This window comes from Schistocerca piceifrons, chromosome 4, assembly GCF_021461385.2.
Source record: "Schistocerca piceifrons isolate TAMUIC-IGC-003096 chromosome 4, iqSchPice1.1, whole genome shotgun sequence".
Classification (NCBI taxonomy): domain Eukaryota; kingdom Metazoa; phylum Arthropoda; class Insecta; order Orthoptera; family Acrididae; genus Schistocerca; species Schistocerca piceifrons.
The window spans coordinates 652,931,931-652,957,342 of NC_060141.1; the positions used below are offsets into that span (position 1 = coordinate 652,931,931).

The 25,412-nt window shown below is 41.5% G+C and overlaps 1 protein-coding gene across 1 annotated transcript in view; it reads left to right on the top strand.

Moving 5' to 3' along the window:
• Positions 1 to 25,412, top strand: part of LOC124795312 (glutamate receptor 1-like) — a 1,309,547-nt gene that overhangs the window by 1,084,817 nt on the left and 199,318 nt on the right. The window contains exons 11-12 of the mRNA XM_047259283.1: positions 3,547 to 3,667; positions 16,860 to 16,954. Of these exons, the coding sequence (XP_047115239.1) occupies positions 3,547 to 3,667; positions 16,860 to 16,954 (216 nt within the window). The remainder of the gene's footprint in view (positions 1 to 3,546; positions 3,668 to 16,859; positions 16,955 to 25,412) is intronic.

A 25,412-nucleotide genomic window follows, 5' to 3' on the forward strand; every position in this document is an offset into this window, starting at 1 on the left:
ATCCGAAAAAATGACGATTTGCCATTCGTGCAGCCAGGTTCGCCATTGAGTACACCATCGTAGGCGCTCCTGTCTGTGATGCAGCGTCAAGGCTGATAGTCCATGCTGCTGCAAATGTCGTCGAAATGTTCGTGCATATGGTTGGTGTCTTGCAAACGACCCTATCTGTTGACTCAGGGATCGAGACGTGGCTGCAGATCCGTTACAGCCATGCGGATAAGATGCCTGCCATCTCGACTGCTAGTGATACGAGGCCGTTGGGCCAGCATGTCGGCCCGTATTACCCTCCTGAACCCACCGATTCCATAATCTGCTAACAGCCGTTGGATCTCGACCAACGGGAGCAACAATGTCGCGATACGATAAACCGCAATCGCGATAGGCTACAGTCCGACCTTTGTCAAAATCGGAAACGTGATGGTACGCATTTCTCCTCCTTACACGAGGTATCCCAACAACGTTTCACTAGGCAACGCCGGTCAACTGCTGTTTGTGTATGAGAAATCGGTTGGAAACTTTCCTGATGTCAGCACGTTGTAGGTGTCGCCACCGTCGCCAACCTTGTGTGAATGCTCTGAAAAGCCAATCATTTGCATATGACAGCACTTTCTTCCTGTCGGTTGAATTTCGCGTCTGTAGCACGTCATCTTCGTGGTGTAGCAATTTCAATGGCCAGTAGTGTACATATAGTCTGGTCTGTCCAAGCAAGAAGCATTACTTTCGGTTTTCGTACGCTATAGGCAGTTATTGGATATTACCTTGACTGTAATAGTCACTGGGTGCTCAGAGTTTAGGATCTGGCCACTTTATTTACTCCACATTTCTAGAGGATAACGTGTGCTCATAAAATGGAACTGGTCTTCGCAGATGGTGGTTCTAATGATGGATTCTCGGAAGGAGGTTTGTCGTATGTAGTTTCGCAGTCACGAAAGTAAAAATGTGATTTGCAGTGCGAAAGAACATATTCTAGCTGTGTATTAGTGCATGGTGTTGGCCTTATGCTCTGATAAGTTTCAACAAAATCGACCTTCTCAGTGGTAGTGAATTAGAGTTTACCATGGACAGCGTGCTCTCTAGTTCGGCCGGAAAGACACAGATGTAAAAAGTCTAATGTTGCCCAAAAAGGCACTTACGGAATATACTCAGTTAATGGCGACTGTCTTCGAAGCAGCGCCGACTTGAGTCCACCTTCAACTACATTAGTGCCTAGCACTGATCAGAACATTTCTGCACGTCGTTCATCGTGGGGCTGCGCGGGCTCCTAACTGATTTGTCCTCCTGATGGAACGAAAGGACATGTATTTGGCAAGCTGCTAGCACACTGCCTCATGTAGTTGATTTTGCTGAAAATAATCACAGTTAAGGGAATAGTACACAGTAGAAGATCGTTTTCATACTTATACATTGGAACAAATAGTTCCTTAGTAATGCGAACAGTTTCATTTATTCTTTATTAATGTAATTCATTTTTTCCTCTTCTATCGGCCTTTATTTAACACAAACACTATGTGATCAAAATATACAGTGTGGCATCCCTTACATCCGCTCTTTAGCCAGTAAGATTTAAAATACATTTAGTTCAGAAGTCAAAACATTTATGAAATACTTTTATATATTCTGAAAATACTTGATGACAGCTGTTGGTCTATGAGTAATACTCATATTTTCCATTGCTGACGGTGATAAAGGTGACTCATGACATGAGATTAATTGGGAATAGGGATGGATGAATTATATATTACTTTGATTGGAGAAAGAAAAGGGCTATAGGTGAGGGCGGCTGTTATGGGAGACTGCTTTGGAAAAGATGTGGGATGGAAATGATAGAGATGATGTAAATAATGGAAAAGATGATTCAAGAATAAATTGTTTTGCAGGGGGAATAGAGGGGAAGATTTGTGTTACAGATAGGAAGACTGTTATTCAATTAAAGCAGGAAGGATTCCGAGGACCGCTGGGTAAGATGGCGAAATCTTCTTTACGATAGGAGTGGGCAATGTGCAGGTGTAAGGCTTGCCGAGTGAGTTGCTACATGTTGGGCAGAGTACAAGTTTTTTATTTTAATTAAAAATAAGGTAGTTTTCTGTTTTATAATCTGTTTTACAAGTCTTCACATTACAGTACAATGTTTGGCTGAGTTTTAGGTTATAAGGGCTTTTTTTCCATTTATCAGACAAGTGTAGTTATAACAATGAGTAATAATTTTATAATGCAATATTATGTACATGGGAACTGTATATAATACTATAGTTAATACGACTGTTGCTTGGATACTATTGTGCAGTATATTCAACAAGTACTCGTCAAAACTACGTGAAATCCACATAAACTTATTACCGTCATCTGTAACCGATAATTTTATAAGTAAGCAACTATACTTATTGAAATCATGTTTTACAGTTTGTATGTTGGTAATTGAAAGAGTGTCTGCCTTTTTATGAATGTAAACGGTGGAAAACAAATAATATTAATAAAATTTGAAGATAAACCTCCTCCGCACTGGCGTCACCTGTCCGCCGAACTTAAATCTTTCTATAATTTTTTGAGCGAGGTAGTAATTTCACACCGCGGTTAGGCATACCTTCATAATAATGACAGTGAAATTTATTTTGCAAGTGGTAAGTTTTTTGTAAGTTAACGATTCTTAATATTCCTTAACTTTTAGTTTTTCGTCTTTTTGCAATAAGAAACGCCTGTCCCTCGTTATGTTACTTTAATTTTAATTGCTGATTTCTGATGAAGGAAGTAGCCAAAAGGGTGTAATAAATAAAATTTATTAAGCGATCTAGACAGTTTTATTCACTAAATATTTACAATGATCGCGGACACATACAGCCAATTTACTTCCTTTATCAATAAGACTTCGAAGGGTGGCTGTCAGGGATAATACGGTCTCGCAGTTCACATCAGTTTTGTGGGAAGTATAGCAAATCCGGAACTGATCAGTATACGAGAGGCTAGGGGAAAAACCATAAATGGGTACCTCATTTCAGTTTGGGTATTTATTGAATTTAAATGACGAAACGTATGTATGTAGTCCGCCACGTCAAAGTACGGTATTATAAACTCTATGTAATTGAGTAATTTTGTCTTATTTAAACTAAATGAGTCAGTTTTGACTTGCTGTCGATGTTAGTGATGTTCACATAGGTTCTTCACTCTCTAAGAGAATTTTCGAGGGGGTGCAGATTGTGTGCAAACTAGGAGGACAGGAATACGTAGGGAGTGCCAGTCACGCGTTGTTGAAAATAAAGACATTCTAGTTATATTGGCACTAAAGCCTATAGCAGTGCCAAATGTTAATCTGATATACTACAAATAATATAAGGGAAAGATAGAGTTCTACTTTCCGTAAAGATGCCTGCAGTTCAACATCTGTAACTCTGCGTATCATCTTTTCGGTAAGTACCAATCTATCATTTCCTTATACTTCTAATATTCCAACTTGGAGTTTGCATTGTGTGGTCCTATATTAGCTAAGATGGCAATAGTCCACTGGTGTGTCGGTTACCACCGCCGACTCTGAGCAGTGTTCCGTGTCGACAGGAGGAGCCGTACATCATGATGCGGAAGGCGATGCCGGGCGAGACGCTCAGGGGCAACGAGCGCTTCGAGGGCTACTGCAAGGACCTGGCCGACCTCATCGCCCGCAGGATCGGCATCAACTGTGAGTGCTCGCCCTGCGCTCTGCTGCAACAACTGTCTCCCAAGCATATCTCATTCAAAGAGGCTCAATCTGCAGTGCGCATCTCCTCTATGCATTGTGTCTCTTTTCAGCCTCTAAAGAAAAGTAGGAGCAATAGCAACATGGCATATTCACTGGAGCCGAGGGACCGCTACGGTCGCAGGTTCGAATCCTGCCTCGGGCATGGATGTGTGTGATGTCCTTAGGTTAGTTAGGTTTAAGTAGTTCTAAGTTCTAGGCGACTGATGGCTTCAGAAGTTCAGTCGCATAGTGCTCGGAGCCATTTGAACCATTTTGAAATGGCATATTCAGACAAAATTAAACAACAAAGTAGGAAATAAAACTGGAGTATTCAGTCACTCTCCATTTTAAACATATGTTGTTCTAAAATTACCTGAATTGTCTAGTGACTCTTCTTTATAGATACTGTACAATATACACTACCGGCCACTAAAATTGCTACTCAACGAAGATGACGTGCTACAGACGCGAAATTTAACCGACAGGAAGAAGATGCTGTGATATGCAAATGATTAGCTTTTCAGAGCATTCACACAAGGATGGCGACATCTACAACGTGCTGACATGAGAAAAGTTTCCAACCGATTTCTCATACACAAACAGCAGTTGACCGGCGTTGCCCGGTGAAATGTTGTTGTGATGCCTCGTGTAAGGAGGAGAAATGCTTACCATCACGTTTCCGACTTTGATAAAGGTCGGATTGCAGCCTATCGCCATTGCGGATTATCGTATCGCGACATTGCTGCTCGCGTTGGTCGAGATCCAGTGACTGTTAGCAGAATATGGAATCGGTGGGTTCAGGAGAATAATACGGAACGCCGTGCTGGATCCCAACGACCTCGTATCACTAGCACTCGAGATGACAGGCATCTTATCCGCATGGATGTAACGGATCGTGCAGCCACGTCTAGATCCCTGAATCAACAGATTGGGACGTTTGCAAGACAACAACCATCTGCACGAACAGCTCGATGACGTTTGCAGCAGCATGGACTATCAGCTCGGAGACCATGGCTGCGGTTACCCTTCACGCTGCATCACAGTCAGGAACGCCTGCGACGGTGTACTCAACGACGAAACTGGGTGCACGAATGGCAAAACGTCATTTTTTTGGATGAATCCAGGTTCTGTTTACAGCATCATGATGGTCGCATCCGTGTTTGGCGACATCGCGGTGAACGCTCATTGGAAGCGTGTATTCGTCATCGCCATACTGGGGTATCACCTGGCGTGATGGTATGGGGTGCCATTGTTTACACGTCTGGGTCACCTCTTGTTCGCATTGACGGCACTTTGAACAGTGGACGTTTCATTTCAGATGTGTTACGACCCGTGGCTCTACCCTTCATTCGATCCCTGCGAAACCATACATTTCAGCAGGATAATGCTGTGACGACTGCTAGAGTGTTTACTGTCATCACCAGCTGAAAGTAACGGTGCATCCAGAGCAGAAATAGTAGTAAAACTTACGGCCATAATAAACTTGTACGCCAGACCAGGTCTAGAAAGTGAAACCCTTCTCTTTCATGAGGCATTCTTTCACCGACTGACATACCCAGGCACATCTCACGACCCGCCCTCACAGCATCATTGGTAACGGGAACAACAGAATGGACACAATGGATTCTTTCGGATGTTAGAAAACAACCGACTTATTCAGTTGTAGTTTTCCGTATCGGTTGAATTATTCATTCATTCTTCCGATTGAAACTACTTTGTGGGAGATACCCAATGAAAACAATCGAGTCAGCTGGTTGTTGTTTTACCTGTCGGTCGGAAAGTTATTCACTTATTTTTTCGAGTGAAATCAGTCTGTTGGAGCAACCGAGTGAAACATTCTGCACTGTTGTAGCATCGTATATTGACAGCATTATTCGTTGGACAGCATTATTCGTTCTTTCTTTTCAAGTGTCGGTTGAACCATATATTCATTCTTTCAACCGAAGCCAGTTTTAAGCTTTTCAACAGACTCAGCTCTCCATTTATTCTTCTGAGTGAAACCAGCCTGCAGAAGATTTTATAAGCAGTGCACATTATACCGCCAGAGGGTAGCCCAACCTCTTGGGTAAGTGAAGACATATCTCAGTTGGTATGCCAAACTTAAAATAAGAATTATACATGTTCATTCAATAATGTCCTGAATGAAGTACTTTTTCTTTTCGTCATTTAAAACTGATTATATACTGTTGTGGAATAAATTGTTCCAGGTGCCATTAACGCGTAACTAATTATGCTGATGTGTAGCTGAATTAGGCCTCCCATCATTAACATTGCCGACTTCAAAAACCCCGGACATCAAGTCAGATTATTTTCCCGGACGCATACAGTCCGTTGACGATAAGTTGACCGGTGGTCACGATGTACTGCGTGGAATGTTCCATATCTTGCTGACGACGCCAGCGGATGCGCGCCTCCTACCTGTCAGCAGATATGAATTACACACGAGAATAAATCGGATTTGTGAAAGCACATTACAGAGACGTTTACGCTCAAACGGTGTGCTCATCTGCAGTAAGCTATATGAACGTAAAGAAAGTCAGTTTTAACGCAGCTCAGTGACTAGAAGGCAAATGACGGTTAGAATATCCAGCTGTCTGGCAGGCGAGGCGGCGTCGAATCAGTGGCGAATACAGAAAAACCTCAAGGAGGGAGCGCTAAAGATATCTTTCGCAACCCTCACTTTTACCGTAATAAAAAATAATCAACATTTATCAGTAAACTCTTCCGGGCTAAGTTGGTTCAAATGGTTCAAATGGCTCTGAGCACTATGGGACTTAACATCTGTGGTCATCAGTCCCCTAGAACTTAGAACTACTTAAACCTAACTAACCTAAGGACATCACACACATCCATGCCCGAGGCAGGATTCGAACCTGCGACCGTAGCAGTCCCGCGGTTCCGGACTGAGCGCCTGAACCGCTAGACCACCGCGGCCGGCCGGGGCTAAGTTGCCGTGGTCGATCTGTAGAACTTCTTCTCCCTGACATTTCGTTCTCAACTTCGGAGAACATCTTCCGAGGTGAGTCGACGACTGGCTGCTAGGAGCAGGGGCCGCCGCTTATATAGAGATCGTAGGGGGCGCCACCACACGTCACGTGGCGTCGATGTGCAGCTATCTCTGGCTATCGTCTGTTCTCTCGATTGCAGGCAATCGATTGTCACATGATTGATGCAACGTCGACCGCCATATCTTATACAATTTTAATCCTTCTTCTTTACGATTAAAATTGTATTGATGTTTGTGGATTTCAATTGCCTCTCTATACATACGTGAATAATAGTGCGACGCCCTCGCTAGCACGCTTGTTTCACCAAATTTTATTTCGTGATCTCCATCCTCAAAAACATGTTCCGCTACTGCCGATTTGTCGATATGTCCCAAGCGACAGTTTCTTTTGTGCTCCGTCAACCGTGTATTGATGCTTCTTTTTGTAGTTCCTATGTAAACCCTGCCACAACTACACGGAATTTTATATACCCCTGGGGTGGCTAGGGGGTGACGAGCATCTTTTGTTGATCTTAGGCATTCACTAATTTTCTTAGTAGGTCTAAAAATGGTCTCTACCTGAAACTTGGCTTGTACTTTTCCAATGCGATCCGTGATATTATGGATGAACGGAAGAAATACTTTTCCAGCTGATGGTTGTCGCTGTCTCCTACTTTTAGGCATTTTTCTATTTGGGTGAAGTGCTCGGTTAATCTCGTTTTTCGTATAACCATTTTTCGCAAAGGCCATTCCGAAATGATTTAGTTCTTCTTGTAAGTAGCCCCCTCTTTTGCCTAGGGTGGTGGTTTGAGTTCTTATGGAGGTAGCGATCAGTATGTGTACCTTTCCTGTAGACCTTACGGCCTAAGGTTAAAAATATTACATGAATAAATTCGCAATTGCGGGACTTAGGGGGCTTCCCATGGCTACCCCTTCGATCTGTTCATAAAATTCACACTAGTGGATAGGGCCAATAATATTTGTGAACCAGGCTACGTAGAAGGGGATGGAACGAAGATTGAGTTTAACGCCCCTTTGATATTGAAGTTATTAAAGACGGAGCACAAGCTCGGATTATGTGAAAGACCGGTAAGGAAATCGCTCCGTGTCCTTTTCGAAGGAATCATCCGGGCATTTGCCTGAAGCGATTTCGGGAAATCACGGTAAACCTAAATCTGGATAGACCAGTTTACTAATCGCTGCACCCCGTCGCCCTGTCCAGTGCATACAATGCTGTTTACATTTCATAATCTGTGGAAAGTAGTTTGTGTAATATTTCATGGGTATGAATAAATACTACTCAGATTGGTGCATTGGTACTCAACTTTGGAAGTTAAGCCAATCGCAAAGCAATATTGTACACAATCCGTAACAGTGTAATCAAGTTCGTACACATGTAGCACCCTGTCGCCAGTAATACTTGTACTATCGTTCCGATATTTGCAGTAGCTTTTAGTTCAGTTCTTCGTCCGTATTTATTAATAGTGTGTTCACGCTATAGAGAATGAGCTTTCTGTTTGCCGCCTGGATCAAAATGCCGAAACGCTCAGTTGCTTGGGAATTTTTTGCAAAAACAGAAAGAGATGTTTCCGGAATGTGTTTCTAGGCTGTTTCCAGAAAGAGTCTTCCACACTCTAGCGGAGTAGGACCGACGACCAGTCCTCAGATGTTTACTAACACAAGTACCTCTTTTCATACCTTCCAATCAAAACAGTTCCCCTGTTGGCCTTGTAGCATTAACACTCCTAGAAGGCGGACTGTAGCTAAATCACTTCTCAACAATTTTTCCTTAAATAAACGCTATACAGAAGGTCAATTTTACAATCTCTTTTGACGTCGGTACTGCCTGTTTCGACGAACTGTTCTAAAATTGGCCGCCCATGTAAAGTAATTAGTAAGACTAGGAAAGACTGACAAGTTTGTTGGAAGAATTATGGTAATGTCTAGTGCATCCGTAAAGGAACGCATATACTAGATTCCTGGTACAGCATATTCTAGAGTACATCTCCAGTGTTCCGACTACTTATCAAGTCTTTCTGATGGAAGAAGATGACGGACTTAAAACGTTCTAACTTCTTCTTTACTTTGACTCCTATTGCCGCTACTGTTCGGTTAAGACTGTTTTATGAAAAGTTGAAGGGACGGTCAGTCAGATACAGTAATTGCCGTATAAGGATTTTCACATTGCCTTACAAGCAGGTACGCCGCTGATACTTTTCCCCCATCCTGACAATTAGCTTTTAAATTTTGAAAGTGCATTACTGCACATAACACGTGAAGGTTCTGTAGCAAAGCGTTCACCAAAACACCTCGTAAACTGTTGTGATTAAAGCAACACATCGCTGTACATTTAGTCCAACCCCTAAGCAGACTGTTTCTATCCAAAACGATTATGTCTCTGGCATTTTCGGTTAGGTAGAATCTATGTCTAACAAAGATTGACTGAGATCGCAGATTCGGAACACAAGTACACTTCAGTCACATACAAAATATATACATATAGGTGAACACTTAAACAGATAAAATAGGCACAAATATTATTTGTCTAACTGCTGCTGTCATAATAAATAACTTCGATTACGGTCTTCTAATGAAGGTGGATATATGGGTAGACAGCGCAGTTTTGTTATACGAAAATGTCTTTCACAAAAATAGCAAATATGATGCTTGTTGGCTTATTACTGTTAGCATCTGTGTTCTCTTAGTATTCAAAATAACCTCGTTGGGAAACATTATTTATTAAGGAGTACGATCAACAAACAAGGAAATGATCCTGCCTGAGTAACATTAATATTAGCACCTAGCAATGAGTGATGGCCTAGCTTTAAATAATGTGCCTGTAAACGGTTTGAAATTCAAGTCGTTGTTAACGGACTATAAATGCCTCTGTTGATTTAAGAGTACTATCTGCTATAACCTGTATTTAGATTTTTAAGAGAGCAAAATAATATAATCTTTATCGCCAGTCTCTTCAAAATATTTTTAGCTAAACTGTGGCTTTGAAACAACCACTAATTAACAAAAATAACTAATAGGAAACTATTGCCTTCAGCATAAACCGATCTGTCAACACGCGTTGTTATGGGACAACCCCAAGTAAAGTGGTGGCATTTGAAATAGCATTTTGCAGTACAGAATGTAATTTCAATTTGAGGTGTTATTAGAAGAGAACTGTTTGAACGTAAATCGAAAACTGAGTGGAAACTGTGTAACGCAATTTAATAATATTTATCGAAGAGAGTTCGTACTGACATCCCGCAGCAACGAAATGTCAATTAACAGTGGACAATATGATTGTAGAGAAGTGTGTGCTGCAACTTCTTACCTGAGACGACTGCTGTAGTATCTCAGGTGCTTACGCTCCGTTATCTCGTTGATCGCTAGTAAATCAAATTTCATCATAATAAACTTTCCTTCTTTCTGTAGACATAACGGAACGGAGCTAGTCGGATTAATTTAACTTTAAGAACATTAATTTTCAGAAGCAGCCGTGTACGGCTGGTCGAATGTCGACCCTGTTGCGCAGACCGCCCATTTGTTTGCACATCACCAAAATTAATCTCTTCAGAAACACGGCCCTCATGTAAACTGTGATACTTCATACCCTACCAGACAACACACAGTTTATTGCCGGTAATGACAACCATCCATTTTGTTCGTGGTATTCAACTCCACTCACAGTTGCCGCTGCACGTAAGGTACTATCGCTCCTCAACTGTCTCTTCGTAACATCGCTCACAGATGTTAATTTTCCTAACGGGTGGAAGCTCCTAAAGTTACAATGAAATTACATACATATATAGAAATAAAATTACACAATAAATAATACTATTAATTTTTACATAACACATTACGTTACATCCGTACATACTAAGTCATTACGTTCCAAGATAGATAACGTTAACGGAGAGAAAAAGCAAAATACAGAGATAAAAAAAGAACATACACACTTCATTAATATTTTAAAGAACTCGAATCGGTTAGGAATACAAGATGTAAAATACAAACAACATATGTCATATAAGGCCGTTTGACCAAATAATGATTTCAAGAATTCTACATGGGCAAATTTTGAAAAGCAGTAATAATTAGAATGAAAGTCTCGCCCTGGCCAAAAATTATTTATTTTGTTTCTTCCTTACGCATATCAGCATATTGCCGTTCTCAAGGAAACAGAACACTGCTGACACGAAATGTCGTGTACAACTTAACAACTTATTCTTGTTAAGCGTAAGTCAGCTTGTACTTATGCTTAGTAAGATTAAGTTGGACCCGCTACTTTGTATCAATGGTGTTCTGTTCCTCTGACAGTGGTGAAATGCCAAACGCGCAAAGAAGAAATAAAATAAATATTTTGTGGTCAAGACGAGAGTTTCATTATAAGTGCATAACATAAAGCTTTCAGGCATTATGTATCTGGCAGTAATTACTCTCCACAGCATTTACAGTCGCTTGTACTCTCTATATGTACTTGTAGAATGGCAGCTGTAACTTTAACTTCATCCTTTCCTTTCTTCTGCCTTTGAAGTCAGTCTCTTATGTTAGAGGAATATGTTAGCGTTCAAGTGGACGTTGAGTAACTTATCAAGTAAAGGTGATACTGCCTAACATTGTGGTGTTCGGCACAAAAAATCGGCTAGAAGCGGTGAACTGAAGTGTTGCATCAGCTGATGGTGTAGCGGTTAATACGTGCTCGAAACTGAATTAGACATTGTTTTTTTTTTTTTGCGCTCGAAAGCAAATATATTAGCTACTGTTATGGAGAAGGTGGTAGAGAACAGTCTTGAAACCATGGCGAAAAGAATGCTACTTGATCTCAAACTCGATCCAGGTCGCCGTCTTTAGCTCAGATATAAACACATTCCAATCAGCACCCACCACCCTAGGAGGGAACCACTGAGTTTCCTTAGAAAGAGAACGCCACATAGTGTCTCCTATTCAACAGAACATAAGAGTTGTTAAATTGCATGACAAAAGCATAATTTCCGAGACAAGTGATGAATGTAACTGTAAATTTGTCTGCCTGTGGCAGTCTGTCAACTTTTCCGTGATGAAACGTACATGGAAAAGAAAAAAAAAATGTAAATCGTATTATCGGGATAAAAGCTTGAGCCAAACATTCACGTACTCTTAGTCGTCTCGTGCTCTTAAATGATTACATCTATCAACTCCTTAGCGCGAGTTGTAATTGAAATATTGTGTATAAACAGCGTCAGTACAAAAGCGACAGTGATAATTGCATTTCCGAATGAGTGGGTATCGTCACGTCGGTATTTGCTAGTGTGAATAGAAAAACAGGGCTAAGGAAGCTAACTTACCTGAGAAAACTGTCGCAGTCATTCAGTAGTGAGCGATATAGGGAAACTCAAACACGGCAGCACTCGTCTGAAGTACGAAATTGTTTCTTACTGCATGTACTTCCATTGATGGCTAAAAGGTATCTTCGGGCTCATTATGGCACCAAACCAGCGTATGATAGGCTGGAGTTGGTTTACAGTTCCACCTCAAATAGGTATGAAACTGAACAGATAGAAGAGTGATTTCACGGCTGTAGAAAGCTATTGCAGCCACAGAAGCAGTTGTTCGTGCCATTTAGATGTTGTGTAAAACATAGCGTGGAAAGAGGCAGTGTGTTTATACATTCATGTTCAGAAAAAAACAGAACACATTGAACGACTAAAAATAGGATGTTCATATTCGCAGGACGTGTACATTAATATCTTCTGCAGAAATTAGTATTTGAACCATGTTGGCTTGTGGGTTCAAGGTCAACGCTGATATCGCAGCGCAACACCACCTACCGGTAAAACGTGCCTGCGGCTCTCGTTTTCGATATAAACCGAAGGAAATGGATCAGTGTGACTTGAGCAGACGTGCAGGATGCCTCGCAGACGTATGCGAGAACCGTACCGTCCAATCAGTGAGTTTGAAACAGGGCGCATTATTGCCGCATGGGAAAGTGTGCTGCAGCCATCGGAAATTGCTGCTCATGTGGGACGATGTGTTTCGACAGTGTAACGAGTGTCTGCCGAATGGTTCATGAAAGGCCTAGAACAAGACGAGATGGGTCAGGTCGCACCAGCCAGCCCGTCCCTCGAGAAGATCGACACCTCATCCGAAGCCGGCCGGAGTGGCCGAGCGGTTAAAGGCGCTACAGTCTAGAACCGCACGACCGCTACGGTCGCAGGTTAGAATCCTGCCTCGGGCATGGATGTGTGTGATGTCCTTAGGTTAGTTAGGTTTAAGTAATTCTAAGTTTTAGGGGACTGATGACCTCAGATGTTAAGTCCCATAGTGTTCAGAGCCATTTGAACCATTTTTGAACCTCATCCGAATGGCATTGCAGGACAGATCTGCGCTTTCCTCGGCTCCGCAGAACAGTGGAATAGTGTAACACATCGTGCACTATCAGGAGTCAGAGCCCATTGCAGTTTATTACGGCATGGGTTACATGCCAACCTTTGACGAATGTGCAGAAACATGGTGTACGGAACGACGTCACTGGGGACAGGAATGGCATCAGGTAGTGTTTTCGAACGAATCCAGGTTCTGCTTGTTTGAAAAGGATGGTTGCATTTTGGCTCATCGTGGACAGGGGGAGTGGCATCACAGTGACTGCATTTGTACAAGACATACAATGTCAACTCATTGCTTTATGGTGTGGCATGGTGCTATTGGGTACAACCACAAATCACATCTGGTGCGTGTCCAGGGCATTGTGACCAGTGAATGACTTCCCTTTTCTGGATAACGCCTCGGACACCATTTTTCAGCAAGACAATGTACTACCACATGTTGCTGCACGAACACGTGCCTTCTTGGTGTCACAGGGTGTCAGCCTTTTACCCTGGCCACCCAGATCACCACACGTGTCGCCAATTGAAAATGTGTGGGATATGGTGAGACGACTGGGGCAGCGCTGTGACCCAGTGCCAACCACCAAAGATCAACTTTGGAACCAGGTGAATGCGGCGTGGATGGCTATACCACAGGGCGCCATTCGCGCCTTATACGCGTTGATGCCATCACGTACGGAACAAGTTGTCAGGGCCCATGGCGGATTCTGCGCCTACTAGACAACAGGAAACATGTTGAACCAATGAGACTGAAATGCTAATCATTTCTGCTGAACATACTAATGTACGTGTCCTGAGAAAATGAAAGTCCTATCTCTAGTCATTCAAAGTTTTATGTTTTTTCTGAACATGAGTGACAAAAAAGAATGAGCTCACGCAAATGGTTTCAGATCATGCTGATGCTTCAGACACCAGTGATTTCGCTACATTCCACGACCATTGCATCCTACGTCATGTACAGTATGTTCAGGAATATGTGCCATACCTGATATTTCACTGCCGCAGAAGATTTTAGGTATGCTGTAAATAGCATAATTGACCCCAGTAGGGGTTAGGATGATTTTTTACTGACAGACCTTACTGTAACTCAGACTTACTATAACATGATAATTTTCACAAAAAATTAATTATAATCGGGTTAGTATGATGATCAGTGAAGAATCGGCACAGCCTATTATCGGAGAAGGATGAGGGAGGACGTGAAGTATACCAACTTGATCACGGTTGACCCTGACGTTCTGCCTTCCCCACATAATGCCCTCATTCCTGAGTGTCTGGAATGTGAGGGTGTTGTAGGAGTGGAGTTATTTGCTTCTTTATATTATTTGTATTAGAATACATGTAAGATTTTCTTAGAGACGTCATTTTTAAAAGGTGCAACCACGCCAATCCATTGAAAACCTGCAAAATCTGTTGATAGACGAATGACACATATTGTCTGCAAATCGTTTGACGAATATGGCGAATAGTGTCCCAAATAGATACAGATCATAAATAATTTTGCAAACATCACAATACTTAACAACTGGATTTACGTTATTACTGTTCTTAATGGTACAAATATATTCCATTTAAATAAAAATTGTTCGACGTTTTTTTCTGCTTTAGTAGCATTTAGAGGTGTTTGTCAACAAGCAAGAACAATCTATGTTACAGTGAATATTATATTGAAATAACAAATACTGGTGTTATGCCTTTTATCAATACAATCACCCTCATTTTTGAAGTATGGCAAATATATAGGGAATTTGTTTTTACTTGACACAACTAAATATCTCGAAGACAACACGTCTTACGTAAAAAAAATATTCTAGGTGAAAAGTTAATATTAGTACTGGGGACCTGTTTGTGCTATAACTGGCCATCTCTTAAACACCCCTCCTCCGTGGGCGGAGTCAGCTTTATATTTTCAAGTGCGAACACTCAATTTCTATAGCACATTCGGATTCTACACCTAAAAGATGTACTGTTTACTCAAATCATTGTTTCGCATTCGTGCTAGATGGCACCGTAATCGACAAATGTCAAGTGTACCTGTTTTTGCAATTAAGACCCGACGCATTCGATTCTTCCTCTCATTTGCAGTGTAAATGTGAACCTTTGAGTTTTATGGTTGGTACTGATGTTCAAACGTTACTTAAGTGTTGCAAATGCTATAGTACAATACAAAAAATATTTCGAAAAGTCGACATTTATGGCAAATAAAGTGCTTGTATGCTAACGTGTTTTCTGTTCCCTCCGGGGTTGAGTGTGATCGGTGTCAAAACCACTGGAATGCTTCATTTCGGTGACGCCCTGGAACCCCACCATGAGAGTGGCTGATTTGACTATGTATTTCCATCCATCCGCTGTAAATCCCGCACTGGCCGCTTCGTGGTTAACGACAGAATGCAAACCACAAACATTGTAATACGGTAAATTTGAGATGCAAGTATCACTGCAAGCGAGCCCCTCAATGGTGAGAAGCAAGGGACTCGCCAATATCAAGCATTCCGATGGAAACAGAAAATCATTACACACACATCGTTGCTCCTGAATCACGTTAGGCGTAGTGGGTTCAAATCGGACACTGAAACGGCTAAGCATATTGTACTGTACAATCAAATTTGCAAGACCAAAGTAAATTTCGAACCTAAGAAGCAACCGTGAGAACACAGAATCAAATGCTTCGGTTCTTAATTGCACAAACAGCCACACCTGATATTTGTCAATAACAGTGTCATCTGCCACAAATCGAAAACAATGGTTTGAGTAAACCGTACATATTTTTTGGGGTAGAATCCAAATATGCAGTAAGAATTGGGGCGGCTCCCATTTGGAAACACAAAGCTGACCTCTCCCACACAGAAGGGATGTTAGAAGGTGACCAAATGTAGCACAGACAGTTGCTCCCGTTACTGATATTAACTTTTCACTTGGAATATTTTTACTGGTACGATGTATCATTTTCGAGATATTTAGTTGCTTCAAGTTAAGAAAAACACCCTGTATGCCTTCTGTTCTTTCATCAACCAAGAACGTGTTGTTATATTGCTCGACATCATTCTCAAATAGTCGCCCCTTTCACATATCCATCTGGAATCTGAACACATACGCATCCGAAATGACGGCATCCCTCTTCTAAGGTAGGTACTCCAAATTCCAGGATTTCAGTTTCTCATATGCATTTGACGAATGGGGATGAGCGTTATCACGGACGACATGTTCACCTCTAGAGATCACTACTTTGTTAAAAAACTATTCCTCGTTCCAATTCCTTCTTGAATATTGCATTTACCGACCACATCCATTGTTCTGCACAACACTGATGCTCCAAAATCTGCCTATTAATATGCTAGAAAAGAGTTAAACAGACCTTGCCAGTAAAGAATTTCCTCTCATTCTTTTTGACTGAAAAGAATTGCCTCTTCCTTTCTTGCGAACAAGAATGCACCCACACTTTGCCCACTGCGAGAATATCTGCTTGGAAGCGGCCACTTTCAGTGTTCTATTACAGGAAAAGGATGACAAGCATTTCGTAAACATAAATTTGTTTTTATGATTTAGAGCCTTTTTTTGCTATGGTGCATACAACTGAAGTCATCGCCATCTTTCTTCAGCTACCCTTCGCATAGTACAGTTAATAACCGTCCGTTGACGTACGTCAATATTTCCTCGAAACATGTAACCTTCCTTCGTGGTGGATGGAAATGTGTCGCATATTCACTTATTGTAAAAATGTGAATTTGGTATCACTTTCTGGGAACCTCCTCCAGTATTGCCGTAGGTATCTTGAGTTCGAGGTTGATGACCTGCTCGGCCTATGTTTCAGACGAGCTGCGCATCGTCAAGGACGGGAAGTACGGCGCGGAGAACCCCGACGTGAAGGGCGGCTGGGACGGCATGGTGGGCGAGCTGGTGCGCAAGGTGAGTCCCTGCCAGTGACGTCACCCTCCGGCAAACAGTCAGCTGTCTGGTCGTCGTTGTCGCTGTGGGCATATGAGGGTGACATTAGCAGTGGTTAATTCCAATCAAGTGCTTGTGAGGTTTTATGATTTACTGGTTAACAGTATGAGTGGAAAGATATGGAGAATTTTTTCAAGTACGTGACTGAATCTAAGAATGTTTGGCAGGTACCATCCAACAAACGGATGTAATAACAGACTTTTCCCAAACAAGGATAATACCGCCTCCTAATATTCTCCATATACAGGATTGGGAAAATAAAACTGGCCGGGAAAATACACTCTAAAACAAACCAAAAGAGCACCATAAAGAATTATCCGAATGGGACGGAAATCTATAGTGTAACTTACACGTACAGACAAAAAAAAAAATACAGTTTCAGAAAAATTAGATTATTTGTTCAAGAGAAAGAACTTCACAAGTTGAGCAAGCTAATAATAACACGTTGGTTCTCCTGTGGCCCTTATGTAAATAGTTATTCGGTTTAGAATTGACCGATAGAGTTCTTGGATGTGCTCCTGAAGGATAAGGTGCCAAATTCTCTCCAACTGCCGCGATAGATCATCGAACTCCCGAGCTGCTCCAAAGATTCTCAAATGGGGAGAGATACGGCGACCTTCCAGGCCAAGCTAGAGTTTGCCAAGCACAATGATAAGTGGTGTGCGGGCGAGCATTACGTTGCTAATTTAATCCCAGGATGGCTTGCCATGATAGGCAACAAAACGGGGTGTAGAATATCGTTGACGTACCGTTCTTCTGTAGGGGTGACACGGATGACAATCAAAGGGATCCTGCTATGAAAGGAAATGGAACTCCACACCATCATTCCTGGTTGTCGGGCTGTATGGCGGACAACAAACAGGTTGGTATCCCAGTGCTGTACAGGGCTTCTCTTGGCATGTCTTCGGCCTGTAATCTCACTCACTCTCTTGAGTGATAGCCTAACTTCGAACTGAGTCCCAATGGCCAGCGAAGACGTGTCTGGAGAAGCCCTGGACAGCAGTTGGATACCAATCTGACAGTCTCCCGCCTTACTTCCCGACAAACAAGAGTGGTGGTCTGGAGTGCTATTCCATTTCATAGAAGGACCTGTTTGGTTGTCATCCACGGAACTGTTACATCACAGCAGTACGTCGACGATATTGTGCACCCTGTTCTGTTGCCCTTTACGGCTAGCCATTCTGCGCTTACATATCAGCAAGCTAATGCCCGCTCGCACACGGTGAAAGTTTCTACTGCTTATCTTGGTGCTTGCCTAACCCTACCTTCTCCAGCAACGTCACTGGATCTCACCCCAACTGAGAACGCGTGGAGCATTGTGGGTAGGGCCCTCCTACCAGCTCTGTATTTTGACGATGTAACTCGCCAATTGGACAGAAAATGGCACCTTATCCATCTGGAGATCATCCAACAACTCCGTCAATCAATGCTAAGCCGAATAACTACTAGTATAAGGGCCAGAGGTGGACCAACGTGTTATCGAGTTACTCAGTAGGTGAAGTTCTTTCGCTTGAATAAATCGTCTAATTCCTCTGAAATTGTAATGATTTGTTTGCCTGTGGATGTACATCACGTCAACCGATTTCCGTTGCACTCGAATAATTCATTCTCGAAGTGTTTTTTTCCCTTTTTTTCTCTTAGAGCGAAATTCACGCAGCGTGAGATAGGAAAACCAGCTTACATAGTCCACAGACGGGGCGGATTATGTTTGGATTGTCTATCTAGAGGTGGATGAAATACAGGGTGATTCAAAAAGAATACCACAACTTTAGGAATTTAAAACTCTGCAACGACAAAAGGCAGAGCTAAGCACTATCTGTCGGCGAATTAAGGGAGCTATAAAGTTTCATTTAGTAGTACATTTGTTCGCTTGAGGCGCTGTTGACTAGGCGTCAGCGTCAGTTGATGCTAAGATGGCGACCGCTCAACAGAAAGCTTTTTGTGTTATTGAGTACGGCAGAAGTGAATCGACGACAGTTGTTCACCATGCATTTCGAACGAAGTATGGTGTTAAACCTCCTGATAGGTGGTGTATTAAACGTTGGTATAAACAGTTTACAGAGGATGGGTGTTTGTGCAAAGGGAAAAATTCTGGACGGCCGAGAACGAGTGATGAAAATGTAGCACGCATCCAGCAAGCATTTGTTCGCAGCCCAGGAAAATCGACTCGCAGAGCTAGCAGAGAGCTGCAAATTCCACAATCAATTGTATGGAGAGTCCTACGAAAAAGGTTAGTTATGAAACCTTATCGTCTGAAATTGGTTCAATCACTGTCTGCAGCTGATAAGATTAAAAGAATCGATTTCTGTGATTTTATCCTTGCTCAAATGGAATCAGATAAATCTTTCGTTTCAAATATCGTGTTTAGTGATGAAGCAACTTTCCACACTAACGGGAAAGTCAACCGTCACAATGTCTGTATATGGGGCACTGAGAATCCGCGGGAAACAACTCAGTATGAACGTGACTCGCCTAAGGTGAACGTTTTCTGTGCCATTTCAGCCAATAAAGTTTTTGGTCCCTTTTTCTTCGAAGGTGCTACTGTAACTGGACTACAGTATCTGGAGATGTTAGAGAATTGGCTGTTCCCTCAGCTCGAACAAGAAGCACAACAATTCATATTTCAGCAGGATGGAGCGCCACCACATTGGCACTTATCTGTCCGTAACTACCTGAACGTCAACTACTCGAGGCGATGGATCGGCCGCCAGGCAGCCCGTGACAGAGCACTTCATCACTGGCCTCCAAGAAGCCCTGATCTTACCCCCTGCGATTTTTTCTTATGGGGGTATGTTAAGGATATGGTGTTTCGGCCACCTCTCCCAGCCACCATTGATGATTACGCCTGTTACGCCTGATACGCTACAGAGAGTGTGGAACGAGTTGGAGTATCGGGTTGATATTGCTCGAGTGTCTGGAGGGGGCCATATTGAACATCTCTGAACTTGTTTTTGAGTGAAAAAAAACCTTTTTAAATACTCTTTGTAATGATGTACAACAGAAGGTTATATTATGTTTCTTTCATTAAATACACATTTTTAAAGTTGTGGTATTCTTTTTGAATCACCCTGTAGTTTCCGGGCCAGTTTTATTTTGCTCACCCTGCATTCGAAAAAAAGAAATTACCAAAGACTGTAATTAAATGTTTCTCATTTTACAGGGTGTCCCACTCAAACCTACCTGATTTCAAGTACTCAGGAGAGAAATACCACAGTAGACACGAAAATGAAAAGTGCACCATATAGTAGAGAATCTCAAAGAATTTATATTCCCGTGTTAGAAGTGCCTCAAAGAATTTATATTCCCGTGTCAGAAGTGCCAAGTATCGTCGCCAGAGTGCAGCATGGTCACATGAAGTGAAAATGGAGACTCCACAGCAGTGCGCGCAAGCAGTAGTGTGAATTGTAGAAACAAAATCGCCGATTACTGTGCAAATAAATTGTCGTCGTGTGTATGCATGTGATCCACCTGAGGCGAAAACAATTAAGGAATGGTATAGGAAGTTTCTGGCAACAGGAAGTGTCCTGAAACATTCTGGCGGTGCACGTTACGGAGTTTCAGAAGAGACAGTGGAGGACATCAGACAAACGTTTCTCAGAAGCCCACGTAAGTCAATTCGTCAAGCATCTAGACAACTTGATGTACCTTCATTAACTTTGCATTGTGTAAATCACCAGCTCTTCGTATGTGTGCTTACAAAATGCAAATTCTGCAACATCTGACGCCGAACGACAAACCACGCTGATAAAAATTTGCTGCGGATGTGCTGCAGCGTATTGATATGGATGTCAGCTTCCTGGAAAAATGTTTATTCTCAGATGAGGCAACCTTTCATCTATCAGGAATGGTTAACAGCCATAATGTTCGGATTTGGAGTACGCAAAATCCGCACATTCTCATTGATCATATTCGTGATAGCTCTAAACTAAACGTCTCGTGATGGCTAATGCATGACAGGATTGTTGGTCCGTTCTTCTTTGCGGAACAAACAACGAATGGGTCAGTGTATCTGGACATGTTGGAGCAGTTTGTGTACCCTCAGATACGAGACTTGCAACCCAACATCATTTTTCAACAAGGTGCAGCTTTGGTCAACGGCTGTTCGCAAGTTCCTGATTAGGAAATTTCCCAACCGTTGGATCGGATACGGAGAACCCATTGCCAGGCCACCACGTTCACCCAACATTACACCGATTGATTTATTGATGTGGGGATTCGTGAAGGACCGCGTGTATGCGACCAAAGTGGACGATATTCCTAAGTTGCAACATCGTATCACTAATGCTATTGCAAAAATAACACAGGAAATGTTACTAAGAACTTGCGAAGAAATTCAATATAGACTCGATCTTCGTGCTACAAATGGTTCATATATAGAGGCGTATTGATGATAAATAAATAAATTCTTTGAGATTCTCTACAATTTGGTGCATTTTTCATTGTCGAATGTACCGTGTTTTCTTTTCTGGGTCTTTGTAATCAGGGAGGTTTGAGTGGGACACCCTGTATTACCCCATGACCGATTTCCAGAATTCTAGCCTTATCATCAGATGTACCTGTTTACAGGTAAACAAACAATAAACCAGTGCATTTCATTATACATTTTGATTGTTTATTACCTCTTATGATCATCAAATTAATTTACAGACGTATTAATATCAAGACTGTACATATATTATGAATGTATATAGTAACTGAGAAACCACATCTATACAGTGATATTGTCTGGTTGACATAAATGAGAATAGCATGGAGCTGGCACATTGTTTTTTCCTAGCTCAATAGATATTGTAAATGACTTTGCAAGTCGTACTCCCGTCTCCTCGCATGTTTTTACGAAGTCAGCACTGTCAGATCGCGCAACTAATGTGTTACGTACCATAAAACTATGTTACATTATTTAATGAAAGGAACAAAGACCGTAAAGTCTTTGATAATTAATTTACGTCGTTACCACAGTGAACCATTGTTGTCGTTGTGGTCTTCTGTCCGAAGACTGATCTGTTACAGCTGTCCACGCTAGTCTATCGTAGGAAAGGTTCACAGCTACAGCAAGCTTCCTTCATGTGAACCTACTAACTCTATTCGAGCCTTGGTCTAATCATACACTATTAAAATGTTGAATGGCGAACACTCCTATTTATCGAACGGTGTTTCAGTTGCACAGACACCCCACTTATAGATGGCTCCATCTGTTGGAGACACCTGTGGCGGGAACAACCTGTTACCGTTCTGTACTATGTAATGAGAAGCGACATAAACTACAATGATGTGTAGTTTTCTCCTGCGAAAACATTTATTGGGCGTGTAATCAGGAACTATCATTTTTCTCATAATGATACATTTTCTCAAGTGGATTTAAAACCAATTCATTAAAAAGTATCTGGGTCATACAAAATATTTGACTGTATGGATATGTCTTGTCATTTGTTGTTCACATATACTCTTGATACTGATGTAAGGGGTCATCAATCAATCTCACGACCGTAAAAGGTCAATACAATTGTTGCACGTACACAATGTATAATTTAATACACAATGAATTGCTTTCATATATTCGTATATAAGCTACAGGGGGTCTGGCTTGGAGTTGTTCCTGAAGTAACCTATCTGTAGGAGTTCGTTGTGTCACTGTGGTGCCAACTGCTTCTCAGATTGGTGCTGCGGGTGTAGTTACGATGCGACAGCGCCATACGCCGAACATAATTGTCTCCCATCTCAGCAGTGACACATGGCCAACGACAGCCCGGTCTTCTTGCGACCATACACTCTCGTGACCATCGCTGCCAGCAATAATGTACAATGGCTACATTCCTGCCACGGCTTTGTGCACTATCGCAGAAGGAACATCCAGCTTGTCGTAGCCTTTTAACACGACCTCGTCCAAATTAAACGAGGTGTTCATAATGGCGTCTTTTTCGCCTTAATCTTCCTAATACCGTGGGGTCTATAATGACCCCAGGCCGTAATTTTCTGTAAAATATACCTTGTTTCCTATTCCTAAAAATTATGAAAAATTAGGACTTTTCCTGAATTAAGTAATGGGTTCATAGTATATTAATTTAACTTTCTGAAAATATTTAGTTTTGAAGAAAATCGAGAGAGAACGATTGAATACCATTGGGGTTAAATGCGACCCCATTTCTCTCTTGCGGTATTATTACCCAATAAAGCTGCATTGAATCCGTAACTGTTGCTTTATTTCCTTTGTTTTATTCTTGTAAATATTGTTGTAATGTATGATTGTTTCCAATACTTTATAAGCCGACTGTTATTTGTTCCATACAAGTGGAGACTACTATTGTGTGTGTTGCATTTAGTGGAAAATGTCTCGCCACCTTTGCGAAGGCGAAGTGCTTGAAATATTACTGCAGGATAATCCTCTATCTGGAGAATCAAATAGTGATGTCAGCGATATAGTTTCTGATGTCTCATGCAGCGATGGAGAAATTGGCATCTTAGAAGAGAATATTCCTCAATCAGACGGGAGTTCAGAAGAAGATTTGGATAGCGCAGATGTCCACCCTGAACAGGAAGTAACACATATATCTGTTATATATAAGTACACCATATATTTTTGTAAATCTGTGGAACAAAGAGGATGGAAGACCCATTTTTAGTGATGCAATGTCTAGAAATCGCTTTACGAAATTTCAAGGTGCATCCGATTTGATGACGCAGATGTGAGACGTCACAACCGTGCTCCTGACAAGTTGGCTCCCATTAGAGAAATATTTGAAATGTGGGTACACACATTTCAAGAAGCATATGTTCCTCACAGCAACGTAACAATTGATGAACAACTTGTGGAATTTTGTGGTGGATATCCATTTCGGCAATATAATCCTTCAAAACCAGGAAAATATGGATTGAAATTATGTGCTGTATGTGACAGTGCAACGTCTTACGTTCTCAATCTCCAAGTTTACACTGGTCGACAAGAAAATGAATCTCATGAAGTTGGTCAAGGCAAGAGAGTTGATTTAGATATGGTGAAAGGCTTAGAAAACAGTGCCAGAAATGTAACAACTGACAATTTTTTCACTAGCCTTAGTTTGGCGAGAGAACCTCTGAAAATCAATCTCACACTCTTAGGAACAATTAGAAAAAATAAAAGAGGACTACCACAAGCTTTCACTCAGACCAAAGGCGAGTCAAATATTGTACTATTTTTTGGATTCCAAGAGCATGCTTCAGTGGTTTCATATTGTCCGAAAAAGGGAAAAGTTGTAACTTTGCTCAGTACAATGTATTCAAGGAAGGAAGTGGAAGATCATGAAGAATGCAAGCCAGTAATGATTCTGGATTATAACAACACAAAATCGGGAGTAGATACCATGGACAAGCTGGTTAGAATGTAGACTACAAAGAGGATGAGCAGAAGGAGGCCAATGGTATTATTTTACAACATGACTGATATGCATTTATCATATGGCTACATCTTACACCAGACTGGGCAGAAAGGACCAACTACAAAAGATGGGCATTTCTCATAGAATTAGGAAAGCAGCTCGTCGGAAGAAAGCCAGACAAAATTATTTCCCCAGCACTTCCATCAACAGTACAGACAAAGAAAAGTGGTAGGTGTCCGTTTTGTAAAAGATCTGAGGGTAGAAAATTCACCGATAAATGTTCAAAATGTGGATGTTCTGTGTGTAAAAACCACTCTGCAAATTATTGCTGTAAGTGTAATGCGTCATAAATGTCAATTCGGAATTTAATCAAAAATGTTTGTAGTTTCATGAGCATTGTTTGTAAATTTTATAGAAATAAATAATTAAAAAATTTTCATTTTGATTTAATGTTATGTCACAGACATCATGTTTTAGATTGTGGAAAACATAAGGAATGTGATTTTATTCTACCATTATTAAAACTATATCCTTAGTAAAAAATAAATTCCGTTGGTGTCACTAAAGACCCCAATGATACTCACTGTAACAAAAAATACTCGGTATTAGAAAGGTTAAAGGTATTCTTGACTAATATCAACTCACGAAGCCCAATCTCAAAGATAACTGACGTTTACGACCGGTACAGCGTGTATTTAAAGCAAACCGGATTCGAATCCTCATAGTGACGCGGCCACTAGCGCCTCTCTTATGCGAATGATGCGAAATTTTAATAGATAGCATATTTCGGATTTAGAAGCACGCCTGCTAACTTTCTTTGATGTCGCACAACTCTTTCTTGGTGTTGCGGGGTTGTTGCCGTCTGTGTATACGCACATCAGCGCTTTATTTTGTTCGGTGGACACCGGTACGCCGAGCGGTACCGCTGATGAAATAAAATAACAGAAAAAATGTCAGAGCCGCAGATTCTGAGTTGTGGTACGATATAACTTTTTGCTGCGATTGAAGCGATGTAAGATAAACATTGTAGTCACCCTTTAAAAATGCTCATAAAAGCGTTAAAACGA